This window comes from Strix uralensis, chromosome 13 (genome assembly GCF_047716275.1).
Source record: "Strix uralensis isolate ZFMK-TIS-50842 chromosome 13, bStrUra1, whole genome shotgun sequence".
Classification (NCBI taxonomy): Eukaryota; Metazoa; Chordata; class Aves; order Strigiformes; family Strigidae; genus Strix; species Strix uralensis.
The window spans coordinates 24281927-24294456 of NC_133984.1; the positions used below are offsets into that span (position 1 = coordinate 24281927).

At 55.4% G+C, this 12530-nt stretch overlaps 1 protein-coding gene across 1 annotated transcript; it reads left to right on the forward strand.

Annotated features, from left to right (window-relative positions):
• The first annotated feature begins 302 nt into the window (after positions 1–302).
• On the forward strand, positions 303–2844 carry CLDN2 (claudin 2). The gene is made up of 2 exons (XM_074882618.1): positions 303–349; positions 1490–2844. Exon 2 carries the CDS (start codon positions 1688–1690, stop codon positions 2381–2383), a length of 696 nt encoding a protein of 231 aa, XP_074738719.1. The 5' UTR covers positions 303–349; positions 1490–1687; the 3' UTR covers positions 2384–2844.
• The last annotated feature ends 9686 nt before the right edge of the window (positions 2845–12530 follow it).

A 12530-nucleotide genomic window follows, 5' to 3' on the forward strand; every position in this document is an offset into this window, starting at 1 on the left:
GCAGCCCGAAGTGGCACACAGTCACCCGCCGGCCACCAAGGCTGGCCAGAAAGCTGGCAGCAAGCCACAAACCTGAGCCACTGAGTCAAACCTGCCCCGATAATTAATAGACAACAAGCAAAACAAGGCATCCCAGCTCCCCAGTCCTTCCCGACGCTGAAAGGGTTTAATTCTGATTTGCAATAAGCCTCTGATCCAGGCTGAGATTTGCAGGTGGATTTTGCAAAGCTGCAACTAAACAATTTGCAGCTCCTGATCCCCCCGCCCTGCCCCGACAAGCCACCTCCAGTCTTGGGTGACCCCCAGCCACGGCCACCTTCGGTCCCGCACCACGTCTCCAGCCGCCTCCGTAAGTACTGCAGAGCTCTGGCATGACCCTCCCCTGCCTTTTTGCTGGCACCCCAAGCACCCCAGGTGTTTCTTTTGCAGCAACACCCCTGAGACAGAGCATCGGGTCTTGGTTAGTGCACAGGAAAGGAGACAGAAAGTTGGGCAGCTTTGATACCAAGCGTTGGAGGTGCCAGTGGGAGGACGGGGAGAGGAGCGGAGGCGCTGGGCGGCGGTTGCACTCTCAGCCAGGAGCGTTCGCAGGGCGAGAGGCCGCCGGCCGCGATGTCGGTGTGCTGTGGTGTGGGCTCAGTCCAGTTTCGCAAGATGCTGCGGGAGGGGGAATTTTGAAACAAGGCAGATGGAAAACAAACCACCCCACTCCACTGCCTCTGCCAAACCCCCCCGCCCGCACCCAGGGCTGCAGGCAGGGGATAGCACCAGCAGAAAAACCCCCACCAGCAGCAGCAAGCACGAGCTGCACCCCAGTGTGCTCACCCCACCGAGGGACAGGACACCCAGCTCGGTCGGGGCGCTTCTGGGAGGCATCCCCAAAGCACTGCCAGGGTGCTCTGCCCTGGTGTAATTCTGCCCTCCATGGAACTCCAGGCTCTCCTGGGGTTGCAGGCGTCACTGTCACATGCGTCCCTCTCCATCCTTGTCCCCAGTGGCACAGAAAGGCTGACAGCCATGGTTCAACCTCAGGTGGGCACATCCCATTGTCCCACCAGAGCCTCAGCAGCTCGGGGTGGGTGGCGGGTGGCTGCAGATGCCTTGGGTGAGCCCCATGCAGATGGGGACGAGGCGCAATCCCCCTTCCCTGCTGGGGGAGCCTCAGGGCCACCACCTGAAATCACCTCCAGCAGGTCCCAAATAACACGGTGCAGCCGTAGCTTTTTGGCTTCCTTTTCTTGGGACATCACAGAACACAAGGGATCCCCAGGACAGGAGGGTAGCAGGCACTTTCCCCCCGCCAGCAGCCAGCTCTCCATCCCTGCCCGCAGCCCTGGCACAAAGGAGGGCTTTGGCGTCCTTCCCAGGCAGCACTGCTCTGCCTCTGAAGCCTGGCTGGGGAGATAGCGGAGGTGAAAGGGCACTTGGCGCTCCTCCACAGGCTTGGGTCAATCGTTAATCGGGGAGGGATTGCTTTCCCCTCTTGCAGGTAACCTCTCCTCCCCTCCAGCTCCCACCCACACTCTGGTGCCCACACAAAACCAGCATCCCCAGGAGCGGGGTGGAGCTGCGGCGCGGGGAGCGGAGCCGCTGGCAGGGCCATGGGAAGGTAAGCGCGTGGGAGCCAGCTGCCAGCAAGCCGGGAGAGAAGCGGTGAGCCCCAGGGAGGTGACAGCCAGCCCCCACCATGGTCTCCATGGGGCTGCAGCTGCTGGGCTATGCCGTGGCCTTCCTGGGCTACATCGGCACGCTGACGGCCACGCTGCTGCCCAGCTGGAAGATCAGCTCCTACATCGGCTCCAGCATCGTGACAGCCGTGAGCTTCACCAAGGGGCTGTGGATGGAGTGTGCCACATACAGCACGGGCATCACCCAGTGTGACATCTACAGCTCCCTGCTCAACCTGCCCGCTGACGTCCAGGCAGCCCAGGCCCTGATGGTGAGCTCCTGCGCCGTCTCCTCCCTCGCCTGTCTCCTCACCGTCGTGGGCATGAGGTGCACCGTCTTCAGCCAGGGCTCACCGGGCAAGGACCGAGTAGCGGTGGCGGGCGGTGTGGTCTTCATCCTGGGGGGGCTGCTCTGCTTCATCCCGCTGGTGTGGAACATCCATGTGGTGCTGCGGGATTTCCACAACCCCGTCCTTCCCGACAGCATGAAGTTTGAGCTTGGGGAGGCGCTTTACTTGGGCATCATCTCCTCCCTCCTCTCCCTCGTCGGTGGCTTCATCCTCTGCACCTCCTGCCCTGCCCGGGATGCAACGGCCACCTACGCAAGCACCTACCAGCCCGGGCTGCTGGCAGGCAAGAGCCGCCAGCCCTCGGTCAGCCAGACACAGAAGACCAAGAGTGAGCTCAACTCCTACAACCTGACGGGATACGTGTAATGGCTGCAGGTGGGAGCTGGGCTGGCACCTCTTCTGGCTCCCCAAAGCATCTGGGCTGGGTCCAAGGGAGCACAGTGAGAGGAGAGGACATCTCCCATGCTCAGCCCTCTCACTCACACACTTGGGGGATGTGACCCCGCTCTTTCCTCCGGGATCCCGAGAGCCTGGAGACTGCTCGGAGATCCCAGCTGGTGGCTTACCTCAGCGAAGGACCCTGAACCTGGTTTCTCTTCCCTCCTCTGCGCTGCCAGCTTGCAGGCAGCCCCTGACACAGCCGGACCCCAGCCTGCAGCCCCAGCGAGCCCCCCTGGATGGGGCTGGGTGCACTTGTGGCCCCAGGGACCAGCCCACTGGCCACAGAGGCAGCACAGCGGGGTCAGGGGGCCCGCATGGGTCTGGAGTCACTGCCGGGGGGGTGAGTGCTGGTTGCAAAGCGATGTCGCAATAAATCTATGTTTCTAGCCAGGCTGTGACTGAGCTTTCCTCCGGCACCGAAGGGCCCTGGCAGCTCCCCGGCAGGGTGGGCTGTGGTGGGGACTGTGCTCGCCTGCCCGGTGGGTCCATAATGCAAAGAGTGCCCCTCGCCCTTGCTCTGGCCTGTCCCCCCCGCGCCGCCCCCCCCCCCCCCATGGCTTTGCCACCCAGGAGCCCAGGGTGGGGGGTGGAGGGGGGTCACTCCCCTGCACGGTTTGTCCCTGGGCACCATGCTGGGAGGCTGCCATGTGCCACCACTGCAAGGGTGCCAGCCAGAGCAAGCACAGCTCCCTGGGGGCTAACGGCAGGCAACACCCCCCCGCCCCAGCCCTGCTCGTTTCTAAGGGTGTAGGTATCACCGGGACTGGGGTGCCCACAGCAGAATTCGCTGCCCCTGGGCGCATGTGGCACGTCAAGGTCCCCAGGCAGTGGGGAGAGCCCTGGCATCATCCCATCTCCATCCCAGGATGCTGGGAGCACCAGGAGGCAACACAGTCCCAAGAACCTGAGGCAACCACTGGCCACGGCAGAGGCTGAGCGCCCCAACACAGAAGGGTCTCACAGGCAGGTCCGGAGCCCAGGGGTCCTTGCAGGGACTGTTTTGGGAGGAAAAACGCCACCAGCAAGGCATTGGTAAGCCGCAAGGGATGGGTGAGCAGGGGTTAAGCTTGCTCCACGCGACCCTTCAGCAGCGGTGGGATGTGCTGCGTGGTTGCAGCCCTGCACAGGAGCAGCAGCGTGACAGCTCCCACCAGCTGCCGGGGGCACTGGGGGATGCACCGCGTGTGTCAGGGCACGGCAGGAGGAGAGGAGGCGCAGGCAGCTCAGCCCCACAAGTACATTTTAAGCACTGTGCCCCTTCTGACATCCCACCACCGCAGGCGAGATAACCCCTGCGCTGCTGCACCACAGCAGAGACACCCGGGGACCCCCTTACCCTGGCTCCCCGTACCCCAGGGAGCAGGAGGCTTTGGTCTACATGCTGGGCCCTCATAAAACAATTTAGATTAGGTCCCAGAAAGAAGGGGACCATGTTCCCTGCTCAAACGTCACCACCGTTACCCTTGCGCCAGTGAAATCATGTTTGCTGTGGGGTTAACACACTCCTGATAACGGAGAGTCACCTTTCTCCCCTCCTCACCGAGCAAGGGGCCACCCGGGGATCCATCCCCAGGGTGACGCTCGCTGGAAGGGATCAAGGGGGATTTCAAGGCAAAGGCCAGTCACCCCCTTTCCATGGCCAAGGGACAAAGCACTGCCTCAGCCCCCGGGCCGGCTGAGTTACTTAGTGCTGCCTTGGGGCAAAGAGAGCCCTGGGTGCAGAAGATGGAAAACGTGCAAGGGGCTTAGCCTGCCAGCTACAGCCCCCCAGGAGATACTGAAAGTTAAGTCCTTCAGCTGTAAATGTTTTGTTTCTGGGCAGGTGACACAGAGAGAAGGTAAGAAAATAGTTGGTACAAGAAGTCATGCCTTCAGAGAGAAGGAATTCCTGGGCGCTGAGTTCTCACCCCTTGCCTCCCACCCTGGGCTGCGGGGCCGGATAGCACTGCCTGTGTCTGCGGGCAGAGGCTCCGCTAACTGAACAAGGGGGCATTTGAAACGCTTCATTCAGAGTTTGATTGCTGCTGGGTTTATTAACACTTTAATTCAAGCAGCAGAAGGGAAGATTTCTGGCTTTAGAGTCAGCTTTTGCACAGCTTCTCCCCAGAGGAGAGGCAGCTGGCTCAGGCAAGGGCAGGCAGAATGAGGAGCTCGGGTGCAGAAGCACCCCTGGTTTGGGGGGACGAGCGCAGGCCAGAGGCACTGCGAGGGGCCCCAACGGGGTTTCTTCCTCACCCGTGCAATGCCAGACCCCTGTTCTGTGGGTGCAGCATGACAGCTTCACCTGCGGCACCGCAGGAGAGGAGTTGGTGAGCATCACACTGAAAAGGGGACAAGCCTTTCCCAGCCCCCCATGCCTCCGGCCCCTGCATTAAGTGTGGGTGAGCTCAGGGAGGGGAAGGTTTCTCCTCTCAAGCTTTCCTGGCCTTTAGTTTGAACACACCCAAAGATGTGAAACTTGGCTACAGGGCAAGGCAGGTTGAAAAGGATTTTCTACTTCTTTACCATCAGGAGCAGAGGACGGGGAAGGGAAGGACAACGGGTGCATGAATGTGGTAGCAGTGGTTATCTCTGCCTCGCGCAATAGTCCCATTCCCCATTATCGATAAGCCGGGTCCTCAAGGGCAGGCCGGATGCAGCCCAGCCCAGGGCCAGAGAGGACAGAGCCTAGACTGCCCCGGGAGCGAGCTCTGCCGACAGCGAGCGAGGCGATGGAGCTGAGCCAGCCAGCGTGGCACAGAGCCACCTCCTCGGGTCTCCTCTTGCCCCTCACCAGCTCAGCGGGAAAAGCTGAGGGTGCTCTGGGTTTTCCCCCAGGAAAGTCCGAGCCCCTGCTCCAGACAGGAGAGGGATGTGAGGGGCACAGGCAGCCAGGGGGAAAGCAGAGGAAGGGTGGGAAGAGGGCTGGGTGGGGAGCAGCTCCCTCCCCCGAGCCCCCGGGCTGGAGCCCTCACCTCACGAGGTGGCATGGTGGAGCAGGGAGCCTTGCAGAGTCCCTCGCTGGAGGGCCAGACTGCAATGACTAATCCCCCATCATAAGGAAATGAGTCCTTCCCCTCTCTTCTTCTTGCTCTGGATGGAGATGAAGAAAGGGAGCAATAAAATACATTGCCCTTATCTTCAAAAGCAATAGAGGCACTATAACCACCCAGCACACCCAAACCCGCAGCTGAACCTGGGCCAGGGGCTGCAACCTCATCGGATGGTCATGAGAAACATGCAAAAAGTCCTGAATTATTCCAAAGAGGGAACAACACACGCTCGTCACCAAGGCCTTTGCAGCCAGCTCTTACCCACTGGGCACCCCCACCCAGCACCCACAGCACCCCTGGTGATGCCCTGACCTCCTGCTTCCCTGGCCACTGCCCCGTGCAAGCTGAGCCTCTTCTCCTGCAGAGCACTGGGTAGGGATGCCCAGGGCACAAAAGGGCACAGGTTTGTCCCAGACCCAGCCAGATCCCAGGTCTCCTGCCTCCCTGGAGCCCTCCAGGCAAGCAGAGCTTAGCTCCTTCTGGCACCCCCGACCTGCCTCTCGTTCCTGCCTAGCACAGCTGATCTGAAGCAGCAGCAAATAATCCATGCAGGCTCTCTGAGGAGTATCAGGCCAGGTGCTGGGAGAACCTGTCTCTGCCCACAGCCCCTGGGAAGTGCTCAGATAGGAGAAGCAGGAGGGGGAAGAAAATTCAGGCCAAATTCCTGATAAGCCAAGGCACTTGGAAAGAGCCTCCACATTCCTCCACCCTCCTCCCAGTCACGGCACACTCCCAGCTGCCTCCTGCACCATGCTGGAACCTCCCAGCCCCTCAGCAAGCCAGGGCTGGTGTGGAAGAGGACAAACTCTTTTTACAGCAGCCTTCTCAGGAGCAGCAGAGGATGCACTATGGAGAGGGGCTGCTCTCAGGCACTTCAAATCATGACTTCTGGGCTGAGCTAAGCAACAGCTCAAGTCATGGGCTGTGCTGGTGGGAATGGGAGATGTGCTCCCCGCCCCAGCCATGCCCCAGGCCCCACTGGCTGGCCCTGCTGGTGGCCATGCTCTAGCCCAGGAAACAGCCTCATGGTTTCACCTCAGGGCATCTATGATGCTCGGCTGACAATTGCACTCACATTTTATCTGCCCTCCCGAAGCCTTGGGGATCCACACAGCGGGACACTGCCACGAGCCTGTTGGTGCCTGGTTTTAGTGGAAGACGTTGGAGGTGAAGGGTAGTGAGAAACCAGCTCCTCTTCTGAAAACACCTTCAGTCGAAGGAAAACCCTGTCCACAAACTCATGGCTTTCCATAGCTTCCTGGAAGAGACCTGTTTAAAGGCGCTTTAAAGGATCTTTTGGTCTTTAAAGAAAGGCATGAAGGAAACAGGGCAGAATGAACTCCATGGCAGCGCAGGGAACAGAGACCTTTGGGTGCACCAGAGGAGATTGCTAGAAAGCACCTTCCTGGCTGGGTTTGAACAGCAGCTCAGAAATCTATCATGAGAGTTATAAAAAGTGTTTTATCTCGGAAAACCATGATACGTGTGGGGAGGACGCAGAGGTTTGATCTTCCAGGCATTACATTAACATCACAATCAGATTTCTCAGTAATTTGAGTCTAATCTATGCTAGAGGAGCTTCAGGTTAGCGATCTCAGCAAACCAAGCATAATATGCAATCTGTAGCAGGGAGGGCAGGCTTTATCAGTAGAACCTACACCAGTTCAGCAAGCAAAAGAAGCTTTATCAGCAAGACACACTTTTATAGTGGTATAAACATAGCTCTTCCCAGGATCTTACAGAAGTATTGGTGAAAACAGACTTCATCTCTAGCTAAAATCTGCTCTGTAGACCTGGCCTAGAGAATTGAAGAGACATTGTCCTGCACCCTCGGCAGCTCCACTGACAGGTGATGGTTAAACAGCTCCGCGCTGCACGGAAGAGATGGAGACCAGAGGATCCCAAATACCTTTACATGAGTTGCAACCACATGAGCCAGTCCGCAGAAATGTCCCAAACAATCCAGTCTACCAGCCTGTCATCTCCATGCTTGGGGTACACTTGAGGGCACAGAATCCCAGAATCATCTCGGTTGGGAAAGCCCTTGAAACTCCTCCAGTCCAACCATGAACCTCACACTGACCGTTCCCAACTCCACCAGATCCCTCAGCACTGGGTCGACCCGATTGCACCAATATTTCAGCAGCTGCTAACCTGGGTTCATACCCAGAAGATGCTCAGACCCCAGACACAGCCAAGCTCCTCCAAGCTCTCTGCTATGTGCTGGGAGTCTGGAAGAAACAAGTCACCCCATAAGAAGAGAAACCAGGGAGGTTTCACCGGCTCTGGGGTTTCCTCTTATCTCCGCTCAGGATTTCAGAGGCAGGGTGTGCTTTGATGAAGCTTTTCCCACACCAGAGAACTAATGTTTCCTCAAGGCAGGTGCCTTTTTTCACAGAACTTACAACACCTCTATTTCTGGGATGTCCAGCCTGTTAAAAAAGGCTAAAAGCAGGACAAGACCCACGTCACGAACAGTGTGATTGCCTTGAACTCACTTTCCTAGAAAAGCTGTCTCTCAAGATTTCTCAGGTCACTGGAGCAAAGTCCCACACCACCAGTTATACCTGGCAGGTACTCCCAAGATCGTTCTGACAGATGCGTTTTCATTACCCAAATTTTTAGCTCTTTCCTTTTGCAGGTGTAAGAGCAATTCCAGTCGTCGGTATTTTCCAAGGTGTGGAGAAGCCCAGGGAGTCTGCAGGCATTACAGAGCTAAGGGCAGACCACAGCCATCGCTGGCTCTATGACCGTGATGCTCCTGTGCCCTTTGAGCTATTCCAATACACTTTTACAGGAATGAGGGCACTGCCCTTTGCCTTTGGATTTTCCCCCAGCTGCAGGGGAGGCCAGGCACCACATCTCACAGAGCTTGGGTAGGCGAGGGGGCAATTAACCTCTGATCTCCCCCGCAACTGAATGCTTCCTCATTGGCCTTCTGCTCTTCCCAACCCACCTTTATTTTAATGGTGTTTCCAGATTGCAGGTCATTTCACCCCAGGCCTGGCCGCTGGCCTGTGCGAGGCTGCTCGCTCCATCTCCATGCAGGCAGAGGAGGCACAGGCTGCCTGCACCTGGGGAGGACAGCGGGTAAGAGACAGCAGAGGGAAAAAACAATTAGCTCCTTGTTTCAAGGTGAGGAGAACAGGCGTTTCAGGACTGGGAGGATCTTTCTGCTGCAAAGCAAAGGCCCTGGAAGGAGAAAGTGGCTCCCAGCACAAAGGCCCTGTAGCTCATCCCCAGAGAGCAAGACATGAAGAACTGCTGCTGCCAGGCGCCTGTTTACACACGTTAAATTCCCACCTCCCCGGGCAGAGCTGGCTACAGCAGACCTGTCCCTGTAGCTGACATCCCAGGGCCTGCTCACAAACAAGGGTCTTGCTGTGAGTCAGGGCCTCCTTCCCAAAACTGAAACATCCCCTCTCCCAGATGTGCTAGCAGCCCATGTAAGCCCCAGGGGCTGATTTCTGGCTTGTAAATCCGCAACTGAAAATAGCTAAATTTTACCACACAGGTCACAGGCAGATGCAGCTAATCCATCCAACTTCAGTACTTCTGGCTGAGTAAAAGCCTCAGGGGAAAAAAAAATAAATAACCAGGGCAAAACACACTGTAAAGGCAGCCCAGTCTTATACAAAGAGACAAGTTTATCCTCGGGTGTCCCTGAGCGCAGCTGCCCTTTCCCATGGGAGGTCTTTGCAAAGCAGAGGGAGGCTGCTCACAAAATACAGCACTAACGCTCCCAGCTCACCAGTGGGATGAAGAGCTGCACCTCCGGCAGCAGCGCGAGCCCAGGGGAAACGCGGCACTGTTCTTCCCCGGCTCCTCGCACCGCCCGCCTGCTCCCGCACACCTCTGTCCTGGTTCAGCTGGGACAGAGTTAATGTTCACCAGAAGCTGGGAGGGTGCATGGCCAGGACAGCTGGCCCGAACCAGCCCAGGGGGTGTTCGATACCACATGACATCATGCCCAGTATATAACTGGGGGAGCTGGCCGCGGGGTGGAGGGATCACGGCTTGGGAACGGGCTGAGCATCGGGTTCCGGGTGGTGAGCAATTGCATCGGGCATCACTCGCTTCGTATACTCTTTTATTGGTATTATTGTTATTATTATTATTTCTTCTCTCCTTTTGTTGTCCTGTTAAACTCTCCTTATCTCAATACATCAGTTTTTACCTTGGTCTTCTGATTCTCCTCCTCGTCCCACCGGCAGGGAATGGGGGAAGGAGTAAGCAAGGCCTCAACCACCACAACCTCCCACTCAGCACTGGGAAGCAAGGGCAGGACAGGCTGGTTTTCCCCAGCCCCCAGCCTTGCTAGGGATGCTGGCTACAGCCCCAGGACTTCATGGGGACAGCACAGTACTGACAGGGAGGATGCAGAGAGCTCTAGGAGGAGAAAGCTTTGCCAAACAGCCTTATCTTCGAGATGCTTTTCTGACCTCCTCACCTGCAATAAGTATTTATCTTCACTACACAACTTAATCCCCCCAAACTACTATGGCATCAAGCTTCTGGCACGGGAACTGTTGAGCAAGCTTTGAAAGATGCAGGAGAGAAGTGCCAAGTTTCAAAACCAGGTACTTTGATACCAGCTTATCTAAGGAAAATTAATAGCTGCACTCTTTGCCAGGTTACATCCGTTTAGGAAATGCTCCATCACAGAACCGCTTTGTGTGTTATTTCTTTACTGGGAGGAAAACAAACCAGCTCAAGAAACGTCAAAAGACCCACGTATTGCTGTAAGGAGCATGTATTTTGCCTTACTGGCAGTGCAAGACACAGAGAGGTGAGAGTATGAAGCCTGCTAACTGTTCACAAGCTGTTAAATGCTTCCGTAGGCTCACGGATCTCTGCCAATTGATGCTTGCATCAAAGCTGCCCTTTTCTCACCACCTTCTCGTTCTGCAAAGCCCATTCCTATCACTAACGCCTGAGCGTCTGTTTTCTGTACATCACGCAAATATGTTCTCCTTTCCCAGGATGGCAGGAATTAACCAGGAGGAGCTCTGAGCAGCGCAGGCTGTGCCACAGCTCCCTCTCAGAGATGGGGTCTAGCCCCAGGGCTCTGCACATGACATGACAAATATTGAGGATGTCTGTGAATAATCTTCTAAATAAATAAGGTCAAGTAGTATTAGGGATAAAGTTCAGATCCCAGAGTTAGTTCTAATGGGATGGAATAAACAAGACACAAAGAGGAGCAGCAGCAGCTAAGATTACTAGCTCAACACATATGTGCTGTGAAGAGCTCTGAGATCAAGCCTGAAGGAGGTGTGGACATTTCCTGCTTTAGAAGCAGCTTTGGAGAAGAAAATAAAGGTCTGTCTCTTCCCCTGCCCAGGGCAGATGCTTCAAAGGATGACTGACCTTTAGGATAAAACTTCCTAGCATGATCAGAAGCATGACAGATCCCCAAGATCACTGACTATTTTGCCCTCAGAAACCATGTTTCATGCAACTAATGCAAGTATCCCAAACATTGTGAAAGTAAAACTTTGACTCATTGCGATATCCTGGTGCAGATTCAATCTCCTCAACAGCTCTATTGAAAATTAAATGCATTGGGGCTGTAGTCCTGTGGCTTGAGGACCAGCTGGTGAGATGTCAAAAGCAAAAAAACAAGCATGAATGGAGATAAGAAATGCTACCTTCAAAACATGAATGGAGGCAGATAAGGGAGCTACCTTCAAGCTGAAGTGTTACCGCCCACAGTACTGACCTGAAAACACAGCTGAAAACACAGCACAATCTGAAAATGTCAAGAGAGGTCACATAAACAGGTCTGAGATCTAGAAATATGAGCTGAAAACGAAAACGGGATTCAACCAGACAGAAAATCAGGAACGGTAAAGCCAGAGACAGCACCTACAGACCACAGAAAAAACACAGTTGTATAGACACGTCCTTTCTATCTCCACTAGCAACAGTGAAAGTAACTTCTGTGGTAATGTAAGTCCAGCCACGGGGGAAAGGACGTGGCAAAGTCCTTACCACGCAGGCTAGGGCAGTCTCTGTCCACAGAACTGTGTTGCTCAACTCTGACTTTCAGGCAACACATACTACACATGTTTGGTGATACCACCTAAGCCGCTGGTTTCTGTCACGTGGTTTCATGCCTTTCCAGGATAAATGAAGTGTTTGAGTCAAGGGAGCAGTGCTGTGCTGGCCACCCACGTACCCTCTCCTCCATACGCACCATCTGGGCAAGAGAATGTGCTTCAGGAAGGACAGTGAATGCATGACTCTAAGGTGGGGTTTCTCCTCAGCGCCTTTAAGCCAGTCATTTTATACCTGTAGGAAACCATGTTTGATTCAGGAAGCTTCTCAGCTGGAAATAAGTACAGGCTTGAACAATATTGAGCTACATGCACTTGCCCTTGCCCTTACTTTCTTCCCATGAACCATGCTGGAGGCAGGATGGGGAGCTGCAGCATCCTTTGGGCTGAGTGTAGTCATTCCCCTGTGTCATGTCTGGCTACTCTTGAACACCACGTCTTCCTCCAAACACCCCATCATTCTTGACATTTCGCAGGTTAACAGGATGGTCATGCTGCTGGCTAAAGAAGAGTCTAAGAAAATAAGCCTAAAAAGAAAGTTTAAAGGCGAAGCTCCCACGCAGGACAGCATCTGCTGAAAGAACCTGGGCTCAGCCACACTAGCTTGGAGCCTTGCAGCAGATCTGACTGAAAGCCCCAGCATCACTGTACCACCAACTGTTCCCATAGCTACACAGGAAGATAAATTTAGTTCAAGGAACCTTGTGTTGCTACATTATTTAACAAACAAACAGACGCACTTAAGAGGAAAACACAGGCAGGGACCCAGTTTAGCTGCTGCGTGGGCTGATCAGATCTATGGACTCGAGACTGCTTCCCAGAGTGAAAAGGCCCAAATTCTGAACCTCAGCACCATGCTGCTCTAGCCTGAGCCAGTCAGCTGTGTTAGTCAAAAGAAGACTCCATCACGGCCACAGCGTGCCCGGGCTGCACTCTCCTGGGCTACTTCTTAGACCAGTAGCCAGGCAGCCATGGCCAAGG

Bases quoted from the DNA above. Each gene is read 5' to 3' on its own strand.
- CLDN2 (XM_074882618.1), top strand. From the start codon at position 1,688: ATGGTCTCCATGGGGCTGCAGCTGCTGGGCTATGCCGTGGCCTTCCTG.